At 38.5% G+C, this 24182-nt stretch overlaps 2 protein-coding genes and 3 long non-coding RNA genes across 7 annotated transcripts in view; 4 read left to right on the top strand and 1 right to left on the bottom strand.

Moving 5' to 3' along the window:
* The first annotated feature begins 2037 nt into the window (after positions 1-2037).
* LOC146477041 (uncharacterized) lies at positions 2038-4160 on the top strand. The gene is made up of 2 exons (XR_014865458.1): positions 2038-2362; positions 3172-4160. It is a non-coding gene; the product is annotated as an uncharacterized LOC146477041 (long non-coding RNA).
* A 3371-nt stretch (positions 4161-7531) lies between these two features.
* LOC146477026 (uncharacterized) overlaps positions 7532-24182 on the top strand; it is a 310708-nt gene continuing 294057 nt past the window's right edge. Inside the window, exon 1 of the long non-coding RNA XR_014865531.1 lies at positions 7532-8513. This is a non-coding gene — a long non-coding RNA (uncharacterized LOC146477026). The remainder of the gene's footprint in view (positions 8514-24182) is intronic.
* Positions 8503-17832, bottom strand: LOC146477039 (uncharacterized). Its single transcript, XR_014865520.1, has 2 exons — positions 17489-17832; positions 8503-8676 (listed from the first exon to the last, which is right to left on the bottom strand). It is a non-coding gene; the product is annotated as an uncharacterized LOC146477039 (long non-coding RNA).
* Positions 10439-17480, top strand: LOC146477040 (cell adhesion molecule 3-like). Its single transcript, XM_085114140.1, has 2 exons — positions 10439-10960; positions 12505-17480. The coding sequence occupies exons 1-2, from the start codon at positions 10813-10815 to the stop codon at positions 12774-12776; spliced, it is 420 nt and encodes a 139-aa protein (XP_084970266.1). The 5' UTR covers positions 10439-10812; the 3' UTR covers positions 12777-17480.
* On the top strand, positions 17927-24175 carry LOC146477038 (uncharacterized). 3 transcript variants are annotated; one of them, XM_085114101.1, is made up of 7 exons: positions 17927-18193; positions 18968-19533; positions 20178-20262; positions 21494-21539; positions 22357-22419; positions 22706-23307; positions 24020-24175. In XM_085114101.1, exons 1-7 carry the CDS (start codon positions 18086-18088, stop codon positions 24029-24031), a joined length of 1482 nt encoding a protein of 493 aa, XP_084970227.1. In that variant the 5' UTR covers positions 17927-18085; the 3' UTR covers positions 24032-24175. The 3 variants fall into 3 exon arrangements, with proteins under 3 accessions (XP_084970227.1, XP_084970226.1, XP_084970228.1); XM_085114102.1 differs by lacking the exon at positions 24020-24175 and having other exon boundaries at positions 17933-18193; positions 18968-19348; positions 19442-19533; positions 22706-23658; XM_085114100.1 differs by lacking the exon at positions 24020-24175 and having other exon boundaries at positions 17931-18193; positions 22706-23662.

Raw genomic sequence — 24182 nt, 5'->3', positions numbered from 1 at the left:
TGTTCTATCCGCCTTACAATAAGTACAGTGAACGTCATTGTGGTATCCATTTGCGTTTCACTTGCATTTTCGGAGACATGAGCAGAGCTGGGCCGGATTTCTGTGTAACAAGATGCACGTGTGTGCACAGCAGAAATGCCCGCGAGCTGGTGGTTTTCCTACTAATGGTGCTCTCTTGTGCAGCCTCTTTAATCTTCTTCCTGAGCTGATAGCCATCGGAGACAGACATCCTGACATTGAAGCAGCGCTGGAGTTTTATGAGAACGACCTTCCTTCTCCTCATGTGGTTGATGTTGAACTCCTGCGATGGAAGAGGAAGTGGTGCAGCACTGAGGATGCCGACCTTCCCACCAGTGCAGTTCAGACATTCGCAGCATGCGATCGGGAGTTGTTTCATAACATCCACACCTTGATCCCTATTTTGTGCACGTTGCCGATAACGTCAGCTGAATGTGAGCGCTCATTCAGTACACTAAGAAGGTTAAAAACATATCTGAGGTCGACCGTGTCAAGCGAGCGAGAGTCTGGGCTGGCGTTGATGAACATCAATTACCACCGAGACATAAAGATCGAGGAAGTGATAAACACGTTCGCTCAACGGCAACCAAGGCGTATTCTCTTTGCGTAGCGTAAACGCCAAAGCCTTGTACGTACGTAATGTAAGGATTTTAGACCAACTGTTTTCGTTGGAACCAATTTGGAACCCCCCCCCCCCTTTCCTAGAAATCCTGGCTACGCCCCTGTAAAGCACTGGTATCAGTTTCGATGTTCGGGGTCAGTTTACACGATCTCTCTCTAAGGCGGACCGGACAGTAAATCTGGTACCGAGGGTGTCCGCCTTAGAGAGAGTTGACTGTAAACGGTGGGGCATTACTTATATCCTTGAGCTGAAGTTTCCACGTTTAGCTTAATCTTCTTTTTCTGCGGGCTCACTTCGCATTTGTCGAAAAGACGTGTCACCCAAAGATAATAAAGTATTGTCAGAAAATGGAACTGCCTTTTAGACCCCTGACGTTGGACAAGTTACTGCTTTAATCCACCACTCGTTCGAAACAAAATTAGCTTTATTTTAAAACACTATTTTTCGGTGTAATAAAAAAGGCTTCCATCCCCTTCCATAACGAGGCAAGGAGTCATTTATGTGTGACAAGATTTTAATTTTAGGAAGACGCACACCCTCCATAATTCTTGAAAAAACTAGCTAGTAGAGACTGAAAAAAGCCAGTGAGGGTGGGAATATGAAAAAAAAAAAACACTTTCCATTTCCTAAGGCATTACTACTTTATTATTTACATGGAATTCTTCCAGTGTAAAGGAAAATTTAAAAAAATCTACAAATTTCAGTTGATATGAGTGCCCGCGAATAAACATATCTTTAATTTTTTCAACACTACATCAAGCATACACTATTCTCAGATCGCGCAATTTCACCCTAGAGATAAAAAACGTCTGGGTACTAGGCTTTGTTATGTCAGTGGTGCGTGGAAAAATATCTGTAGCTGTAGCACGTGCAACCATTCAGTTCTTTCACTCATTTCCTCTGGGAAAACATTTTTTTTCACTTCATGTAGCCTGAACTGCTCAAGGAAACCTCTCTTGTATGAGGGTTGACTACCGCCAAAATTACAAATTCTCTTATGCAGTTCTAACATGGTGTTTTAGACTTCTAAAGTGCTATCATGCTCTTCTCATTTGGCATTGTAAAGTCCAATGCAGAACTTTCGCTTTCAATTATGTCATTCTGAATTCCGTTGTGTTCCTCTATAATGTATTATGCTTTTCTGTATTGGATTATGTTCTTCTGTATTGTATTATGCTCTTCTGTATTGGATTTTGTTCTTCTGTGTTGAATTATGGTAAAGTGAATTATGCTTACGTCATATCCTTCATGGCACTCACTGAACAAAATTTAGACGACGGAGTGGGGAATGGGTCTAGTGTCTCAAAATGGCGGACTCGCCTATCGATCGGTTGAGAAAAGATAACATCGGCCTAAGGGAGGTGACGTCATCGGGTTATTCTTCGGAGCAGCCGGGCCGGAGCAGCCACGATCCGAGATCCGATTATACCGGAAATTGACCTGCATTCAGTCTCTTTTAGTAGTAATGGCGGACGACGTCGGTGAAATAAAGACTTCGAACGTTTCTTAGGATTCGTTATGGTAGAATACAGAGTTCTTTCTACTTTCGTTTCTCGGCGTCTGAACACTGATCTCAAGGATTTTACGCTCGATTTGTGGAAGAAACGTGGAACCATGAAAACAGTCAAGATTTGCTCAGGTAACATCGGCCTACGGGAGGTTAACATCGACCTAAAGGAGGTTAACATCGGCCTACGGGAGGTTAACATCGACCTAAGGGAGGTACGTTTTATAGCACCACGTTTGTATCGTATGTATTATACTGGCGCAATCGTACACATGGAAAGCTTATTTGCAAGCATTAAAACTTACAATCGTGCAGGGGCTTTTCTAATCGTTGACCTGAGTGTCATTTCACTTATTACCAACTCATAACATCCACCTACAGGAGGTAAACATCTACCTAAGGGAGGTTATGATTTTTATAGCACCATGCAAGTAGGTATTATAATAAGGAACGATTGCCGTCTTAGAATAAATTTATTTATAAAGAATTATTTATATTATTATTACTATTATTATTATTTGAAAAGCCTTTTAATCTCACTAGAATGAGATTAATGAGAGTTTTCTCATTTTTTTATTTACACTGATAACATGGAATATATTATTATCAATATTATTTTTTGGCAACACACTGACCTACGCTGGGCCATTTATATTCATCTAATGAAACACTTCCACAGCCATAAAGATTTGCTGTGAGAGGTGTTATGGGTTAAAATAGAAAAATTGCTGGTGCATTAAAATAGCATAATAGCTGTTATGATGATTAAAGGCAATTGTTTTCTTGTTGTTGTTGTTGTTGTCATTTTTTCTTGGTTGACCCCATCAACCTGTAATTTCCACATTAAATTTTGCTAGAAGTGACTGTTTATGACTGTTGAAATGATAGATCATTTTTAAAAATATAACCCTTAATATGTCAGAATTTATTTCAATTTAATTTGTGATCACTTGCAAGAGGTTTGACTGTTTGACTGCTTACTACAGTACATTAACAATATTGGTTTTATTTTATTTCTTTTAAGAATGCAATACTTAAACTGTGCAGACCACTGAAGAAACTGCTACTTCAAAGACACCTATGACTCATTAATTCCTCAAAAGACATTGTGTACAACAGATGTTGTTGAACTGTTATTGTCAAGCTTGACCTCTCGTCATGTGGCAAAATTATGTAAAATTTGATATTTCAAGTTTGTAGGGTTAATTGATGGAGGATCTCCCATATAATGATGGATTGGATGCAAATGGTCATAATTTTGTTCCTCTCTGGCAGGAAATTATGTAGATTGGTATATATGTACCACTTAGAGTGCAAAGATACAAAATGACCAACATTTTTTAGTAATGTTTAATTGGAAGAAAGATTCTTAGTCCTTTCTACAACTTAAGGACGGTGCCTACTATTGTTACTGCGCATACATTCTGCGCATCTGGAGATACTCGGGTTTCCTATGGGTGGTGCCTACTATTACAGGGATATTTTTGCGCACTTTAAAACTATGCAGAGAAAGCAGAACTTAGCAAGTGATTTTGGTATCCAAAAAGAAAATTGGGGGGAAACCATGCATTTTTCAGAGATAATAAAGCTTCAATTTGGAAAAAAGCACCATACATTGCTTTGTATTTTGCTGCTTTTTAGGATAATTGTTGCTTAGTTATCTCTAAAAAATGCATGGTTACCCCCAATTTCCTTTTTGGATTTCAATACCCACTACCAAGATCTGCTTAATTTCCCGCATAGTGATAAACCGTGGAAAAATACTTTGCTATTAGTAGGCACCGTCCTTAAGCAGTTGTGAAAAGAAATCCCAAAAAATAACTGAGGGTCTTTCTTCTACTTAATCCTGATATTGAAATGCATCTTTCAATTATCCATATTCAATTACAGTTATGGTTGCTAACCTTTATGGCTATTGAGTCAAAAAGATATGACGTAAAGAGCTATTATTTTGTAAGTCAACAAATCTGTACCTCAAGTAAAGGTCAAAATGAAATTGAGACATGCCATGAACCTTTAAGTGTATGGTCGTCCAAATGTTTCAATATTCGCTAAGTTGTATTCGCTGTCGCTAAATTACATTCGCTATCGCTAAATTACATTCGCTGTCGCTAAATTGTTCATTCGCTGTCGCTAATACTTATTCGCTATCGCTGAATTGTACATTCGCTGTCGCTAATACTCATTTGCTATCGCTAAATTTCATTCGCTTTCGCTAAATTACATTCGCTGTCGCTAATACTTATTCGCTATCGCTAAATTGTACATTCGCTGTCGCTAATGCTCATTTGCTATCGCTAAATTTAATTCGCTTTCGCTAAATTACATTCGCTGTCGCTAATACTTATTCGCTATCGCTGATATTCATTCGCTCTCGCTAAATTTCATTCGCTGTCGCTGAGTGTTTCCATTTCATGCGCTAAAAATTAACTCAGGGTATCCCCACACGGGAAAGTTTGTGGAAAGCCGCTAACCGCAGATTTGCATTCAAAAACATGTGAGATCTCACGATGGCCGACGAAAAGGTATGGAAATGCTCTTCTGAAATTAAAATTTCAGATTTAGTTCGCTTCTAAGCCGTTCCTCAGTGAAAGGCTGGAGCTAGTATACGAAAAGGCTTTCTCCGGGGCTTTGTATGAGCTTAAAGTTTGGCTCATCGCACCATCGTTCTTCGTCGAGGCGGGAAAATACGTTCAGGCGAATGCAGCGGGTCTGTAAAACGAGGATGCGGACGGGCGGATGCGGACGGCGGATGGCGGATGGGGCTTTTTAAAAAAAAAAACCAAGAAAAAAGAAAATAGCTAGGATGTTGATACTGTTAAATTTTTTGGTTAATTGCCACCTTCTAAGAAATGCTAGCTTTGGCTATTTTTTTTTTAAATTTGAATTAATTTAAATCTTATTGTCAGTCAAACAGCGAAAACGCTATAGAATGTTTCTTCTCGTTTTTCAACCAAATCAGTCTGAGTTTGCAGAGGAACTCCGTACATTAGTACGACACACCATCCGGCAAAACAACACTTTCATATTCATGAACAGTTACGGGATAATCTAGCCTCCCACTAAAAACGACTGCGTGGGAGGCTAGGGATAATCTGATAAACGGGAAAAGTAATGTATGAGCTCTTGTTAGGCATTATAGATTGGAAATCGTGGTTATTGTTCGAACAGACACATCGATACAAGTTATTAAAGATTGTTTTAAGATGTCCAAAGATTTCCCTGCGTAAGATTTGCGAACGTGTCATTTTCCTCCCAGGACATGAAATCTGCACACAAGCGACGTTTCCTTTCAAGTTTTAATTTAGAGCAGAGCATGTCTTGAACAATCGAGACGAATTAAAGATCGCGATTTTTTTGTGGTCCCTCGCTGAAACGAACATGAACTTCTCGTGCTTGAAAAAATGTCACTTTTTTTCTCTGGGAAAATTTTATGGGTTCCATATTTGGACGTTTGCGGTCACGAAAAAGTTACGTTCTGCCAAGATGTCTGATGTAGAGGAACACGAGTTAGAAAAGACAGTATTCCTCGGTTTGTTCAGCAGTGGAACACCAATTTCAGGTCCTCTTTTTAAGGAGAAAGCGAAACATTTCTCAGCGCAGTTGAAAGCGGAGTCGACCGATCGCGAAAGCTTCAAAGCATCAACCGGTTGGTTAGACAAGTTTAAAAGTCTATTCACAATTAAATTCTGTTTACTTTATTTCGTTCCTTTACATTACTGTCTCATTAACATTCATATTTTCGATTATCCGGACTATTTATTCAAATCCCAACGAGTCCGGATAATCGAGGTTCGACTGCACCAAGTTCACGGAGAAGACGACCCCTGACAACTAGGGACTGAAGGCAACTGGGGAAAACCAGAAACTGACCGAAAAAACCTGTTTTTTCTGTCAGGTAAAAAAACTGAATGTTCAAAAAAGGGAAAAACCAAAATCCGCAATGAATATCAAAACCGAAAAGACGCAAAACCCGATCAAAAAAGTCCCCCTATTGTAAGGAAAACTTTGCTTGTGTGCAAATTTAAAGGGAAGAAAAATGAATAAGGGGATCTTCATAGAAAAGCTCATTGAGCTTGCTAAGATCTCCTGCCATTATATCTAAGTTAGCAGTCATAAGATTCTATTTGATTGTATTTATAATATAATGGACAAAATAAAAAAAAATTAAAAAAAATGATACGTTCGCAAATCCTACGCATATAAATCTTTGGACATCTTAAAATAATCTTTTAATAACTTGTATCAATCTGTCTGTTGCCTAACAAGAGCTCGTACAGTACTTTTCCCGTTAATCAGATTATCCCGTAACTGTTCATGAATGTGAATGTGTTGTTTTGCTGGATGGTGTGTCGTACTAATGTACGGAGTTCCACTGCAAACTGATTTGGTTGAAAAACGAGATGAAACATTCTATAGCGTTTTCGCTGTTTGACTGACAATAAGATTTAAATTAATTCAAATTAAAAAAAAAAATAGCCAAAGCTAGCATTTCTTAGAAGGTGGCAATTAACCAAAAAATTTAACAGTATCAACATCCTAGCTATTTTCTTTTTTCTTGGTTTTTTTTTTTTTTAAAGCCCCATCCGCCATCCGCCGTCCGCATCCGCCCGTCCGCATCCTCGTTTTACAGAGTCCCGCTGCATTCGCCTGAACGTATTTTCCCGCCTCGACGAAGCACGATGGTGCGATGAGCCAAACTTTAAGCTCATACAAAGCCCCGGATAAAGCCTTTTCGTATACTAGCTCCAGCTTTTCACTGAGGAACGGCTTAGAAGCGAACAAAATCTGAAATTTTAATTTCAGAAGAGCATTTCCATACCTTTTCGTCGGCCATCGTGAGATCTCACATGCTTTTGAATCTGCGGTTAGCGGCTTTCCACAAACTTTCCCGTGTGGGGATACCCTGAGTTAATTTTTAGCGCATGAAATGGAAACACTCAGCGACAGCGAATGAAATTTAGCGAGAGCGAATGAATATCAGCGATAGCGAATAAGTATTAGCGACAGCGAATGTAATTTAGCGAAAGCGAATGAAATTTAGCGATAGCAAATGAGTATTAGCGACAGCGAATGTACAATTTAGCGATAGCGAATAAGTATTAGCGACAGCGAATGTAATTTAGCGAAAGCGAATTAAATTTAGCGATAGCAAATAAGTATTAGCGACAGCGAATGTAATTTAGCGAAAGCGAATGAAATTTAGCGATAGCAAATGAGTATTAGCGACAGCGAATGTACAATTTAGCGATAGCGAATAAGTATTAGCGACAGCGAATGAACAATTTAGCGACAGCGAATGTAATTTAGCGATAGCGAATGTAATTTAGCGACAGCGAATACAACTTAGCGAATATTGAAACATTTGGACGACCATATAAGTGTGCTTTTCAAAAGATCCAAATGACCACCCCTAAATGTTTTCATTTTCATGTTTTAAGCTCATGACGTGTCATTTGTTATCAAGTAAGCTCTATGCTTCTAAATACAGGTGGAACTTTGTCATGAGTTGGAGAACAAGTCAAATTTGAACAAAAAATAAATGCCTTGTTCCCCCACCCCCCCCCCCCCCTCACATGGCATTTGACCATGTACCATGCCTGGGAAGAAGGGAATTGAATTTGGCTGGGGTAGAGAAATTGAACTGAATTTACACTGTACCTTTGGCATGAGAGAATTTGGACTTTTCTCTTTTTTTTTCTTCTTTTTGAAAACAATAATTATTGAACAACTGAGACAATACAATATATAATGCTTTTTATTCATAATAATAGTACAAGAGGGTGCATGGTAATGAGTAATAAATCGATATTGAGATGCCGAAGCCGGGGGCTTATATGGCACAATTCATACAGGAGATTGGTGAAAATGGTGCAATTACTTTACAGTTTGCAAATAAATAAATAAATAAATAAATAAATAAATAAATAAATAAATAAATAAATAAATAGTAATGTTGATAATAGTGGTAATAATAATAATAATAATAATAATAATAATAACTTAAATGAAAAAATTAAATAAATAACAAATAAAATATTAAATTAAGCTAAGCCGTGTATACGAGAGTTCAAAAGGACATGAATTCACAATTTGATTGGAAGTAATCTCTAAGTTTTTGTCTACAATTCGAGATAGTAAGCGAATTGCCTAAATCAAGAGGGTTGTCATTCCAAATTTGAGGGCCTTGTGCACAAAGTGCAAAGGCCCCTTAAGATTCATAAGCTTTCTTCAAGTAAATTCTTCCCTATTATAATACATACTTGCATGGTGCTATAAACATCATAACCTCCCTCAGGTAGATGTTTGCCTACTGTATACGTAGGTGGAATTGTTATCACTAGGTAAAAATAAAATGAAATTCAAGTCAATGATAAAAAAGCTCCTTATGATCCCAAGTTTCCCTGCTGAAGAGTAAGCTTCTATGCCTATGAATTGAGTACACAATGTCTTTTGTGGAATTAATGAGTCATAGGTGTCTTTGAAGTAGCTGTTTCTTCAGCGGTCTGTGCAGTTTAAGTATTGCATTCTGAAAAGAAATAAAATAAAGCCAATATTGTTAATGTACTGTAGTAAGCAATGAGAGAGTAATGTTCAATCGTCTTTCAAGGTTTCTTAATAATCATAACATTCTCTCTGACACTTCAGTATGGTTTTCCCAAGCATCACTCCACCGCTAGCGCTTATGCTCTTGCTTGTTTATATGACAAAATCTATCTCTTCTGCTATTGACAATAAGGAATGCACAGTTGGTATTTTTATAGACTTGTCCAAGGCCTTTGACACCGTTGACCATAACATTTTGATTTCAGAATTAGAGCATTATGGTGTTCGTGGCACTCCACTTAGAGGGTTCGAAAGCTATCTAGTAAGCAATAGACAACAATATGTGGAATTTAATGGCGTCAGTTCGGAGTCTTGCAAAATTAAGTGTGGGGTGGCTCAGGGTTCTATACTAGGTCCCCTACTCTTTCTACTCTTTATAAATGATCTGCGTAACGTGTCAAAGGTCGTGGATTTTATTCTTTTTGCAGATGATACAAACATATTTTTCTCCCACAAAGATTTTAACTTGCTTCCTGGAATCTTGAATTCTGAAATGCTTAAATTAACTCAATGGTGTCGAACAAACAAGCTGTCCATTAACTTTAAAAAATCAAATTTTATGGTTTTTAGTCCACCCCAAAGGAGGAAAACACTTGATATGTCTATTCGAATTACGGTCGTTTCGTTCCATGGTCGTTTCGTTCCAAGTCGTTTCGTTCCAATTCGAAGTTGTTTCGTTCCATAAAAAAAGTCGTTTCGTTCCACGCAATAGTCAATTCGTTCCACAAAACACTAATAGTTTTACAAAGTGTTAAAGTGAGTATTCGAAATTAAGAAGTTAACTTAACTTGACTCAAAGAATTAAATGTAGAAGTTTCATAGAAATTAAAAGATGTTCGGTATGGAAGTGGAGCCTCGGAGGATATATTGGTACCTAGTCTCGCGCAGTTATAAGGATAGCGCGCCTGACCGTTGTTGAGTAAAATAAATGGCATTGTGTGTGGTTGAAATAAAGTTTAACGACGTTTATAAAAGCAGAATGTTCTATTTCTTCTTTTGTCAAACGTATTAAAGATCTTACGTTTGTCTATTAAAGATTGTTTGTGATCGTCAAGTTGCGTACCTAACTAACTTTTATTTTGTGCGCGCGTGGCCGGTAATGTTCAGTCCATTGCGTTTATCATACGTGTTCTCTATCAACTGATTGCGCGCGCAAGAAGATTAGGGAGACGGATATGTTTCAGACAAATTTCTCGATCTGCTGCCGTTGCGCGACTTGAGGTAAGCTGTATGCAATTTGTTTAAGACTATTTTTGCTGGAACGAATTGACTAATGCGTGGAACGAAACGACTTTTTTATGGAACGACGTGATTATTCCGTGGAACGAAACGACTTTTTTATGGAACGAAGTGCCTTGGAACGAAACGACCATGGAACGAAACGACCGGATACCGTCTATTCAATTGACAACAATGCAATTGAACGTGTGAAAGAGACAGTATTTTTAGGTGTTATCCTCGATGAGCATTTGTCATGGAAGCCTCACATTCTTAGTGTTTCTAGAAAAATATCAAAATCAATAGGTATTATTAATTTTATAAGTCTAGTGTTTGCCTTCCCAAAACCTTACGCTCCTTGTACTATAGTCCAGGGTCCGAAATTAACTTTTTTAGGCAGGCGCCAAGTGGCGACTGAAATTTTTTTTTCAGTCGCCGCCATATAGGAAAATGTGGTCGCCAAAAAGCAGAAAAAAGTGTCAATAAAATTTTTCCCTCGCAGCGAAACACAAACCAAAATTTTTGGTTGCCAGATGGAAAATTCTGGTCGCCAATTTTTCTTTTAAGAATCAGAACGAAGAGAACGCGTTTGCGTTTGGGGCCCCATGGCGATTTATACACCTACCACTGAAAACCACGACGAATGAATCGAATGCCGGCTATATACGCAGTTTCATAAGACTGCTAAATGTTTTAAGTCAACTTTATACCTTCTCTTGTCTCTACCTTTTGGAGGAGAAATGTACCCGATTAAAAAACTGCCGGTTGGTTCTTTGCTCTATGTTCAAAACCGTAAACGATCTTTCCTTTCGCGTTCTGTCAAGACGATCGACGGATCACCATGTTGCTTGCACCAGGCCACATCCGTGCAGCATTGCTCGTTCACAAAACATGGCGGCGAAGCTTCGCACCGCTTGAAGCGTTGTGTGATAGATTTATAATAACAGGAAAATCGGTTTTATACTTCAAAAGCAGTAGAAAGGTAAAAAGTAAGTAACCAATTGGCGGGCGGCTTTGAAATTTATTTTTAATCGTTTTGGCTGAAAACCAAAGTTAATGTTTGTATAATGATCGTGGCATGAAATAGCTAATCGCCCACTGGCGACTAGTTGTGAAATTCTGGTCGCCAGTGCAAAATTTTTAGTCGCATTGGCGACCAGGAAAGCGCAATTTCGGACCCTGAATGATCATCTGAAGAGATAACATATGTATCAATTTCCTTTCAATAGAGAGTTACTGACTCAGATCATGTTTAAAAAAGTGGTTTTCAGGGGTTCCTTTTAAATAAAAAATAGAAACAAGTAACAAAAAAATCCCCTAGAATAAGATACAAAAATAGGTAACAATAAAACTAATATTAGGATCCATGATAAAAGTATACAAACTAACCTGAAACAAACCACATGAAAACGTATTTAGATCCCTTTTAAAAACCGTGTTAGGCATAGGTCTTTTTAATTCATTAGGCAGGAAGGCCCAATTGTATAAAGCTCTAAAGTATGTAGTGCGCCTTCCCCGTTCTATTCGCGGCTTGGGAAGTCTTGGTAGAAAACCATTTCTAGCATTATTATATAATTGTCCTAAAGGGGTTCTAAAAATATCAAAATGTTCTGGAACATCTCCCTTGATCGCATTGATGTCCAAAGCGCCTTCCATGAAGCCGAAGCCATTTCAACTATGTCAGGGTCTCAAATTGCTACCTGCGATCTTCTTTGCAAACCGATTTTGGAAGGCCTGTACATAGTTGTTGCATCTCTGATTTTAAACCAGGCTGGTCTCCCCAAACGGTGCCAGATAATCAAGGTGCGGAAGCACCAAGCCATTAACTTAGACTAGGTGAATTCTTTTATCTAATATATGTCAAATACGGTTAAGCACAAACAGCCGATGGCCAAGTTTCCCTTTTCAGCTGAGATTAATAAGAGGATAAATCCTCAGCACATGTTTGTAATAAGAATTTGTGTTCCAGCCAGTCTGCCATCTTGGTTAGCATTACATGTAACTGCTATGCTATGAAAATACATGTACATGTATGCCCCATACCATCATTGTTGATGACAAAAATAAGTTGGACATGTTAACATTCATTTCATGTATTCTTCAATTCTTCAACTTGCTTAATAGAACTTACAGTGTATTGATTTTTGTTGGCATGCCCAATTTTAACTACAGTTTTGTTGTTGTTGTCACTCAAGGTGGTATCAACCCACAGTACCATAGAAAAGGGTCATACCCTTTTAAAATTATTTTTTGTTTCAACCAAACACACACACACACACACACACACACACACACACACACACACACACACACACACACACACAAAATTAATCGACAATGCTGATCAATATGTTAGTAATCGTTATGTGTCATTGCTGCAGTGCCTCAAAGCCATATGGAAAGTCACCCAGTTCAATATTTTAGTATTACACTGTACTTTAAATTAATTGTAATGTAAGAGTAAACTGCACAGGTTTTTAACATGATTTTACAGCCTTTGAGATAAACACTGTTCTTTGTTATTTGTTTTTAGATCATCCTTCAGTTGACAGAGTTGTTAATTCATCAAACACAGTGATTGAAGGTGGTTCTTTTAATATGACCTGTGAGGCATCTGGTGATCCCATGCCAAAAAATTATACTTGGATTACTGTGTACACTGGTCAGCGACACTATGGCAAGGTATTGGTATTTTCCAACATCAACAGAAAAGATACTGGGCAATACAGATGTGAAGCAGACAATCGGTGCGGAAAGGGCAGCGGGGTGCAGTCTGTGGGTCATGTTTTATGTAAGTATTATTAGACACAAATTTATTACTCAGGGCCCGGTTGTTCAAAAGATAGCTTAAATTAACCTCTGGTTAGGGCTAACGGAAGGTTAAATTTCTTAACCGCAGGTTTGTTAACCCGTGGTTAATATACATGTAGCGTTGCTCAAAGCATGGTTAATGAGCCCGTTAGTTACCCTTGTGTTAGACACAGCTAACCCGAGGCTAGTAACCCATAATACTCTTTTCGTATACTATTGCCATGGTAAGCAAGTTGCGAGCGCAACAATGGCTACCCCAGCTATATATCACGCAAAGCCCGAAAACAAAATTTTAGCCAGTCCAAAATTGCTGTTTTGACGGAAAAAGTGGAGGAAAATCTTTCGGTTATTCAAAGCAAACTTGCAAACAGCATCAAGAACCAGAAAAAGAATGAATGAAAAAATTGCGGATACCGTGAACGTTGTGGGAGTTGCGATGAGGTCGACTGCCGAAGTCCGCGAAAAGTGAAAGAGCTTGCATTCCCACGCCAAGAAAGAATTTATTGAGTTAGCAAAGATAAAATTCGTTTTTGATTGTGGTACACTCGTCATTTGTCGAAGGCCACTAAATAAAGCGAGGCTGTTTCGCAGTCAGGGCACAAATAAACATTGGTAATTACTCTGGAAACGGTGGACTTATCCACACTGAAACTGCCGCCTATAACTTGAAGGAAACTTCCACTAACGTAAAACCTGACAGCAATTTTAAAAAACTTGGTGGAGCAGTGGTAAGGCGTGATTTCAAGTGTTTTCGAGTGTCCAGTGTTGCAACTTATATCACCAGCAATAAGATTGGTAATAAATAAATTAAATAGACTCTTGTCGAAAGTGGTAACGAACACGTAGCTCTTCATCTGTGTAGTCGTCGATTTCGGAGTGAGTTCCGGCTCTAAATCTTCTTTCTCATCGCCTCCGGCCTAAATCGCAAAACAACAAGTTCTTGGTTTTTATTCTGTTAGTATTTTTAAACCCGAGGTTAGCTATTTAACCCTGCTCGCTAGGTGGGTTAAATTTAACCTGCTCTTTAACCTGAGGTTAGTGTTAACTTTCCGTCGAACAACGCAACTAACCTGCAGTTAAAATTTACCCCAACGCTAGGCCGATTTAACCCCAGGTTAAGACTTAACCCTCTTTTGAACAACCGAGCCCTGAATTGGTTCTTGTCGTAGAAAACTTGTGGTCATAAAACCTCCTCTTTGCTGTTTCTTGCTTCTAACACCTGGAATTTCTTTTCACGTTGATGGAGATGAAAAGTTGGTCTAAAACTTGGTGGTCACCCTTGGGCCGCAGGGTCCGAAATTAACTTTTTTAAGCAGGCGCCAAGTGGCGACTGAAATTTTTTTTTTCAGTCGCCATATGGAAAAATGTGGTCGCCAAAAAGCAGAAAAAAAAGTGTCAATAAAATTTTTCCTTCGCAGCGAAACGCAAACCAAAATTTTGGGTTGCCAGATGGAAAATTCTGGTCGCCAATTTTTCTTTTAAGAATCAGAACAAAGAGAACGTGTTTGGGGCCGCAATGGCGATTTACACTGAAAAACCACGACAAACGAATCGAATGCCGGCTATATACGCAGTTTCATAAGACTGCTAAATGTTTTAAGTCAACTTAATACCTTCTCTTGTCTCTACCTTTTGGAGAAGAAATATACCCGATTTAAAAAAACTGCCGGTTGGTTCTTTGCTCTATGTTCAAAACCGTAAACGATCTTTCCTTTCGCGTTCTGTCAAGACGATCGACGGATCGCCATGTTTTTCGCAACAGGCCACAACCGTGCAACATTTCTCGTTTAAAAAACATGGCGGCGAAGCTTCACACTGCTCGAGCTGTGAAGCGTTGTGATAGATTTATAATAACAGGAAAATCGGTTTTATACTTCAAAAGCAGTGGAAAGGTAAAAAGTAAGTGACCAATTGGCGGGTAGCCTCCCACGCAGTCGTTTTTAGGGGACTCGTATTACCTCCTCCCCACAAACGCCTGCTTACCCAAGCGCCACATTCCTTTCCCATTGTTTTACTCCTCAAGCACCCTAGCCAATCACCGTCGAGGCATTGTCCAATGTATCAAATCAAATTCCTGGTTACAACGGCCGCTTCCGTTTCCTGCGAGCTTTGTACAGTCTCTGGTACAGTCTTGAGAGATGCGAGAGTTAACTTAGAGTGTACAGATATTTTTTCACTTCTGGAATGGCTGGTTATGGCTGAAACGCCAAAACAAATATCGAGTGCGAATAAAAGCGCTTCTTGTGCGACGTTTTGACATCGTTAACTGCTGGGAGAGTCAAAATCTTCGGGATCTTCCCCGCCTGATCAAGTTGACAGTCGATGAAGATATGATATCACCTCTTACGCTACTCTACGTTACTCTGGAACAGATTTGTTCGTTTGGACGAAGTGCTTCGAGAGACTAACTCGATTCAAGGGAAGATCTGCAGTATTTATCAGTCCATTGAAGACTATTAAAAGGAAAGTTAAACGACAAAGAGCCGATCAACTTGTGGTCCTTGTGGAAAATGTCAGCTAATGTCGTACATGCCCCCGAACAAATTGCAATAATAAAGCGAGTTTCAACTGCAAAATCTTTAAAGTTTACTGACATATCGGGTAATATTTCGGTTTCCTCCACACCGACAAGGTCGACAAGATTGAAGGCAGAGCAATAAATATTAAAGCGACTTTGCGTAACCATTCGGCAAATTGACGAAAATATCGCTATTTCCCGTCACGAATTCTAATTCTTTGATTGCAGTCCGTTGAACTAGAAATTTTGAACGTAGGGCACACAATACTCAAAGCTCACGTAAGCTAGGTAAAGTTCTGTCTCTGCCGTGATGTTTTTTACTGTTCGAAACCGCGAGAGGTGTTCTGAGGTCAAGGTCAACCTTCCAGATTTTAGAAGGTTCGCTGTGATTGGCTTAGCGGCGGAAAGGAATGTGGCGCTTGGGTAAGCAGGCGTTTGTAGGGAGGAGGTAATTCGAGTCCCTTAAAAACGACTGCGTGGGAGGCTAATTGGCGGGCGGCTTTGAATTTCATTTTTATCGATTTGGCTGAAAATCAAAGTTATTCAATTGTTTGTATAATGATCGTGGCATGAAATAGTTAATCGCCCGCTGGCGACTAGTTGTGAAATTCTGGTCGCCAGTGCAAAATTTTTAGTCGCATTGGCGACCAGGAAGGCGCAATTTCGGACCCTGTTAAGTCTAGTTTACCCAGGTTACTTAATTTATTGTGTTTCTGTGTGGGGATCAACATATCAGTCTAATTTAAATTGGATTATTGTTCTGCAAAAGTTTCTTGATGCTCATACTGGTGTTCTTTTTAAAGAACAGGAGATTTTTGAAATTCTCTGACATTTATTTATGCCAAATAGGTAAATTTATGTATCTTGTTAAAAGAAGATTACTTCCAAATTATTTTCGTGATATGTTTACTCTTGCAAGCCAGATACATTCTTATAATACAAGAAATTCCAACCTTTTCTATATACCTTATTGTCGAACGAATCTTCGAAAATTCTCAATTCGGTTTCAAGGTCCTACGTTTTTCAACTCCCTTAGTCGTGAAATTCAAAACAGTGAAAGTATCAGTTTGTTTGGCAAAAGACTTACAAAAATTCCTTCTTTCTTAGTTAAATTGACTCCTTGTTGAGCTACACACCTTTTCTTTTTTTTCTTCTTTTAAAAAAAATTTAATTGGAATTTTCATTCAGTACCATTAACTTTTATGGTTTATCCTATAGTTCCAGGAAGCCGATAGTTAATAAGCCCCAGGCTTCTATATAGGCTTCCTAGCCTTTAACACATTTCATCTTGTAAATAGCTAAGTAGGAATATTGTGTATCATCTTTAATGTATTTATGTTGTATTTTTTGGTTAATGGCAAATAAAAAATGAAGCAGTCAAACAGTCAAACCTCTTGTAAGTCAAATCACAAATTAAATTAAAATAAATTCTGACATATTAAGGGTTATATTTTTAAAAATGATCTATCATTTCAACAGTCATAAACAGTCACTTCTAGCAAAATTTAATGTGGAAATTACAGGTTGATGGGGTCAACCAAGAAAAAATGACAACAACAAAAAGAGAACAATTGCCTTTAATCATCATAACAGCTATTATGCTATTTTAATGCACCAGCAATTTTTCTATTTTAACCCATAACACCTCTCACAGCAAATCTTTATGGCTGTGGAAGTGTTTCATTAGATGAATATAAATGGCCCAGCGTAGGTCAGTGTGTTGCCAAAAAATAATATTGATAATAATATATTCCATGTTATCAGTGTAAATAAAAAAATGAGAAAACTCTCATTAATCTCATTCTAGTGAGATTAAAAGGCTTTTCAAATAATAATAATAATAATAATAATAATAATAATAATAATAATAATAATAATAATAATAATAATAATAATAATAATAATAATAATAATAATTCTTTATAAATAAATTTATTCTAAGACGGCAATCGTTCCTTATTATAATACCTACTTGCATGGTGCTATAAAAATCATAACCTCCCTTAGGTAGATGTTTACCTCCTGTAGGTGGATGTTATGAGTTGGTAATAAATGAAATGACACTCAGGTCAACGATTAGAAAAGCCCCTGCACGATTGTAAGTTTTAATGCTTGCAAATAAGCTTTCCATGTGTACGATTGTGCCAGTATAATACATACGATACAAACGTGGTGCTATAAAACGTACCTCCCTTAGGTCGATGTTAACCTCCTGTAGGCCGATGTTAGCCTCCTTTAGGTCGATGTTAACCTCCCGTAGGCCGATGTTACCTGAGCAAATCTTGACTGTTTTCATGGTTCCACGTTTCTTCCACAAGTCGAGCGTAAAATCCTTGAGATCAGTGTTCAGACGCCGAGAAACGAAAGTAGAAAGAACTCTGTATTCTACTAAAACGAATCCTAAGAAACGTTCGAAGTCTTTATTTCACTGACGTTGTATGTCATTACTACTAAAAGAGACTGAATGCAGGTCAATTTCCGGTATAATCGGATCTCGGATCGTGACTGCTCCGAAGAATAATCCGATGACGTCACCTCCCTTAGGCCGATGTTCAACCTCGTTCCCAGGGTCTCTCTTCTTCCCGCCCCAGCTGGGGCGGGAAGAAGAGAGACCCTGGGAACGAGGTTGGCCGATGTTCAACCTTTTCTCAACCCTATCGATCAAGGCATCAATAGCTTTTGCGAGAGGCTACAGAAGTACTTTCCAATGCTGCAAGCGCTAACAACCGGCCTAACAGGGCAGAGAGAATAACATCAAATTTACGCACTCTTTTTGCCAGTTACGATGATGGCCCTGGAAGTAGCCGCCGTCCAGCGCCACAGAGCAGAAATCAGTTTTCTGCTCCTCCAAGAAAGAAAGGGATCGGAAGAGTACGCACCCATGTTCTTTAAGGTGGCCGAACACAGTTTGCGCGCGCTTTACAGATTCTGCTAGTGATGCTATTAAGCGCGTGCTAGGGTTGTGGTACGCAAATACGGCGGTCGATAAAGTGATCCCTCAATTTCACATGAAATTGATAATAAAGTTAAGTTTTGATCCTAAATAAGTAAGTTTCTCGTTTCCGGACTCTTTTTCTTTTCTTTCCGAGCAAAAAAGTCCTTCACCAAGACCTTTTGCATGCTTTTCATCTTTGCCATGAAACCCAATTAAAGCCACGCATGCGCATTTGACCAAAAAATTGCAACTGGTTGTTTTCGTGGAAATAATCTGTTTTCTCAGGAACCGCTCATTAGAATTTCGTGAAATTTGGCATGAAAAAAGTTCCCTAAAAGCGTAACTTGCCTACAAAGAGAAACCTAAATCTAACAGAGGGTATCTTCACAAAACATTAAAATGTAAAATCAATATTTACAGGAGTTCTCTCTGTTAAAATAACATGAAAATAGTGCAACTGTGTCAGTGTTTTGTGAGTTTTTCTGGATACAAAAAATGGAAAAAATCTAATGAGTACATTTTCTAAAAATAAAGGAAACCTACTTTTTATGAGCGTTTAATAGTTCGCTGCATTGCCATGGAAACGGTTCTTAGCTCAACAAGACGTACGAAAATACATTCTTTCTTAGTTAGTCTTACACCATACCAATTTTGGGCGTCCAGAAATACATAGTTTCCAAATAACGTTTTCTAACACCTGTACACTAAAAAACTGTATTCGGCCACCTTAAGCCTCGTGAAACCTGGACACATGAATTTCTGTGTCTTTCGTATTCTCAACAAGAAGTAGTTCCATCAAAAGAAATGAAATGGAAGCTACAAGCAGCTGGTTTGGGAAAGAAAAAAATTTGCTTTCCTTCGAAGGCTAATGCAACTGAGTTGAAGCGTAAACTTGAGGAAGTCTACCCTAAACTAGCTACTGGCGGCGGTTTTGAAATTTTGCGACGAGGAATGTCAAATGAACTGGTAATGATCGATTCTCCACCAAATGGTTATTCTGTTCCTTTCCTTCGAGACATTGCAGGCCTTGGACAGGCCATAGCATTTTTAAGACCTATCCAACGCAACTTGGATATGACACCATGTTCATCAAATACAGATAACAGTTTGGAGGTAAGTATTGTTCAGGATGTTATTCGTTTTTGTAACATGTACGACAACTGTAATGTGATTTATATTTCTGTTCTCTTTTTATACCGATGGAAGAGTGGACAGAATGCCCCTAAAGTGCAATGCATAAACTGCTGTTGGGAAATACCTGTTACTGAAATAAGAAAGCATCAACAAAGTTGTCAGAGGTAACTTGATTTTGGTGATGTATTAGTGCTTTGGTATTTTCTGCTCGGTAGTCATATGGATCAGTCAATTCTAGCTACACCCATCCCCCAATCCTCCCCCCCCCCCCCCCCCCCAGCTAAGGCTAACCCCCTGGTATTATAATTTTTTTGTTTTGGAAGGGAAACTCCAGGGTGTGTGGATGAAGGAAAAGGACTAATGCCCCACTCCCAGGATATTGTTGTATACTTTTTTCATGGGAAATACATATTGACATTGATCGTTCCTGATCTGAAGTTGTGCCTTGATAAGCCGAATGAGAAAATGCAAAAAAAAAAAAATTTGATAAAACTCACCTTTAGAAACCTCCACAATTTTGTTCAGCACTTGACAGACAAGTCAATTGGTGACAAACTACAGGTCTTTTCTGATAAAATCCTCATGTTTGAATTTCGAGTCTGAAACCACGTGTGTGTCAAAAGCCTGGGGTAGCTGCAGGGTAGGCTAATGCCCGACCCCCAGGAGTAACAAAGTACACAAATGCTTAGTAGTTACCCATGAGGGCAGACGGGCACAGCTGGAATTGACTGATGCACAATTTTTTGTAATAAAATTTATTGCCCCCCTCAAAAACAAAGAAAGAAATGATTGCTATGTTCAATTTCAGAGCTTCTTCAAACAAGAACCTAAGTGAAGAAGAAACTGCAGATGTAAAAGAAATTGGCATTGAAAAGTGTTTGGTCTCCAGTGGGGTATGTGTTTTTGAACATGGTATAAATTTATTTTCTTGGGCTCATATTCTATGGTCTGGTATTTTGATATGCTTGAAAATAAGGCATTAATGCATATAGAAAAATACATAATATAGAATTAATTGTGTTAAAAATCAATCTATAACTTTGCTCCTGTGACTCCTCTGTACTCTGTGAACAAGGGTGTAATGCACCTATCAATGTTAAGCCCGAGGGGGGGGACCCCGGGCATATGTGGGGCATTTGACTTTTCAGAAGATTTTTTGGTCAAAGTCCCCACCGTGGGGCCCCAAAACTGGGTCAAATAAGATCAAATATCCCCACCTTAGGGAAGTAATATCCCTAAAGTTCATAGTAGTTGTTGTGTATATTTTACAAATAATTGATATAAATTGCCAAGCTTTTTTTTTATATTTTAAACTCCTTTGATGCTTTGTGTAATCCGAGGAAAATAATCAACAAATCTAGCATTTCACGTGAAAAAATCAAATATAATTGTCTCAATCTTACAGGAACAACGCGAGCTGTATACCATGTTGAGCTTTACAAATCTAGCATTTCAAGTCATACAATCAGATATTTTCTCAATCTAATACGGAAAAGAATGTACCATGTAGAAAATACGAATCTAGCATTTCAAGTGATACAATCAGATATCATTTTCTCAATCTAATACAAAAACTGAATGGACCTTGTTGAGCTACACGAATCTAGAATGATACAATAAGATATCATTTTCTCAATCTAATACAAAATCTGAATGGACCTTGTTGAGCTACGCGAATCTAGAATGATAAAATCAGATATCATTATTTTTCTCAATCTAATACAAAACCTAAATGCACCTTGAGCTACGCTAATCTGGCCGGCACAGACGTGACTAGCTACCAGTCCTCCTCGCAAAAAAAAAGCAAACGTCCCCACCCTGGGGCCCTGATTCTAAGTCAAACTCCCGAGGGTGGGGAAGGCAAAAGAGGTCAAATGCCCCACATATGCCCGGGCCCCCCCCCCCCCCCCCCCTCGGGCTTAACATTGATAGGTGCATAATAATTTCTAATTTTTATAATAAAAATATGTTATTACCACTGTAAGTTGCTAATTATTGTATTGTGTTATTGTTGATAATTGATTATCACATTATCAGTCAGATTATATTGACAAAAGCAAACATTGTGTGCAGTGAATTTTAATTATTGTAGAAATTCTGAAGGGAAAATTTATTACTCGACAGAATTTATCACAGACAGAAACTACTGGAAAGGAAAGCAAATGCAATGGTAACATATTGTTATCAGCAAATTTAATTTGTAACAACATGTGTTTCTTATTTGCTAGTCACCTCTTGGTAAATTAACCCTTCTCTGTTTGTCAAACCATGGGCCATTTTGATGTGGGTTACCACATTTGACATTTACATGTAATCACAGTAAAGAGCAACTACATCTTCCACAACATGAACTGTCGTGTTGTTTCCGAGAATATCCATACCCCTATGGAGGTTTAATGCGTTGAGCTCCTACTCCCTTCTCAACCCTCTACAAATGACAATTTTTGGTTCAGAAGTGCTCTTACAGCCTCCTCGTCCAAGAACCTTTGACACTCCTTGTATTTTTATAATATTTATGTTAACCTTGAATTTAGTTAAAGGTTCTTATTTGATTGGCCATTTAATTTATTATTGGTTCAAGTTTTCTTTCTCTTTGCCCTATACTTACTACCATACATTTATATACATAAAAACAAAAGAAATAAAAAATTTTAACCAAAGATGAAATTGGACCACAACATTGACCTTATATGTAGGATATTCAAGGCTTGGGGTAGGGGGGGGGGGGGGAGGGGGAAGGGAAAAGAGGCATTCATGGTATAAGAAAAAAAAAGGCCAAAGGCATCCAAGGATAGGCATGTTGATGCTATTTTGCTCAATCCCTAAAAACATTTTGAACTTGGACCACCAATTACCTTACCTGGAGATCATGAGTGATTTGTTTCTTTTACTTGCTATCCTTACAGTTAGGAGTACCATCCTTAAAGGTAGGTTACAGGCTGTATTTCTTATCAGGATGCATGATTCAATTTTGTTTGTTTCTATAGTTGATGATGACTGGGAACCTCCCCCGATGCTTCAGTCCCAAAAAGTATCTGAAGCAACAGAAGGTATGTATTATTTGTCATAGTTTATGACAGGTGGAATCATGCCTAATTAAGACTCCTCTCAGCAAGAGTGAGGGTCGAAATAGGGTTAATGATTACCTGTGAATGTATTAGCAAACCTTTGCTGATATGATTTATGCTTAAGTCAGTCAGTCAGTCAGTCAGTCATAAATTATTATTAATATAGTAAGAAGTAGAACAACAAGAACAACAATGGTAATGATAGTGAAAGTGCTAGTGATAGTGATAAACACGTGGATACATTTATGACTGCTTGCACTTGTTTAAGGTATGCCTGCTGATGACATTCTCAAGACATTTAAAGGAAGTGTTGTTAAAGTTACATGTCCAACTATGGCAATCACCTTTAACCGATCAAAGAAGGCAATTCGGGAACTTTTCAGAATTTACAAGAACAGCTCTGGTAAGCTCTCAAGGCCCCCAGTAGTGTACTTTGTTTCCAGCAGTGGAGAGGGTGAAGAATATGAGGAGGAAGCAGCAGATGTAGGTGGACCTTTGAAAGAGTTTCTTACACTTGCTACAGAAACAGTGCTTTCATCCTCAGATCCTCAACTATTTGAAGGGGACGATGACCACAAACTGCCACTTCACTCACAACAGCTGATCCTACATGGGTACTTTAGAATGGTTGGAGAAATTATGGCACATGCCATCATCCATGGACAAGTGTGGATTACTGGTTTAGCAAAGCCTGTGAAAGAGTTCCTGTCAACTGGTTGTGCTGAACGAACCTCACAACTTGCCTGTTTAGAAGATGTTCCAGACCTAAATGTACGTGGAGTGTTGCAGTGCATGGATACATCAAATGAAGATGATATCACTTCCTTGAACTCTGAGGATATGGTTACGAACCTGATGGGTGAGAGTGGCGTAAGTGCAGCAGTGTTGACTGTTCATAATGTGCTTATGAAATCATGGTGTATCAAGTGGTACACAAGAGAATTAGAGAATTGGAGGAAATGAGGAAAGGCCTTGAGGCTTTACAGCTTAGTACCTTGCTAAACTGCCATCCTACTGTAACCTCTTTGGTATTTCCCACAGTAAACGAGGCTGCCATTGATGCTGATGTGTTGCTAAAGAGAGTAGCTATAGATCCCACCACTACACCAAGTACCAGAAACAACACTGCATACATGTTCCTACTGGACTACCTTGGAAAGGTGTGCAAGAGAACAGAGCCACAGGATATGTCTGTGCATGTGCCAAACAAAAGAAATGCAAAATTCCTTCAAATAATAAGCCCCTCAGAAAATGAGCGCCCCTTCAAATAAGTTCAACAAAAAGGGCTTATTATTGGAATTTTACGGTATTTAAGCTTAGTTTTTGTTCTCAAATCCTTGCACGTGCCAAACAAAAGAAACTTTTGATGCGCATTTTTCCTGAGACGGATGTTCCATGTTAAAAGTGTGTTAAAGTGTCTTTTTGGCCTTACCACTCAAAACGTTTTTACTTGGTTGTTGTAATATAATTTCAATGATACATGGGCCAACAAATGCTTTTGATTTACAAAACATTTTCAGTGTATATACTGGAGAAACCAAATGTAATTTTGATCCAGCGTTATATTGTTTTTATCTTGCAGAAATTGGGATAAAGTCAGTGTTGTCATTTATCACAGGCTCCCCACTGATGCCAAAGGAAATACACATCCAATTCTTGCCTGAGGACAGCAAAAATTTTTCCTTGCCAGATCCTGACACCTGTACCAGGTCACTCAAAATTCCAGCATGTCATACTACTTATGA

This window comes from Pavona decussata, unplaced genomic scaffold (genome assembly GCF_977016875.1).
Source record: "Pavona decussata unplaced genomic scaffold, jaPavDecu1.1 SCAFFOLD_72, whole genome shotgun sequence".
NCBI lineage: Eukaryota > Metazoa > Cnidaria > Anthozoa > Scleractinia > Agariciidae > Pavona > Pavona decussata.
The sequence above is the reverse complement of the archived record's forward strand: the minus strand, read 5'-3'. Positions and strand labels throughout refer to the sequence as shown.

Bases quoted from the DNA above. Each gene is read 5' to 3' on its own strand.
- LOC146477040 (XM_085114140.1), top strand. From the start codon at position 10,813: ATGTTGCTTGCACCAGGCCACATCCGTGCAGCATTGCTCGTTCACAAA. The intron at 10,961-12,504 runs GTAAGTAACCAA...ATTTGTTTTTAG, and splicing joins AAGCAGTAGAAAGGTAAAAA to ATCATCCTTCAGTTGACAGA.
- LOC146477038 (XM_085114100.1), top strand. From the start codon at position 18,086: ATGATGGCCCTGGAAGTAGCCGCCGTCCAGCGCCACAGAGCAGAAATC. The intron at 19,534-20,177 runs GTAACTTGATTT...GTTCAATTTCAG, and splicing joins CATCAACAAAGTTGTCAGAG to AGCTTCTTCAAACAAGAACC. The intron at 20,263-21,493 runs GTATGTGTTTTT...ATTACTCGACAG, and splicing joins AGTGTTTGGTCTCCAGTGGG to AATTTATCACAGACAGAAAC.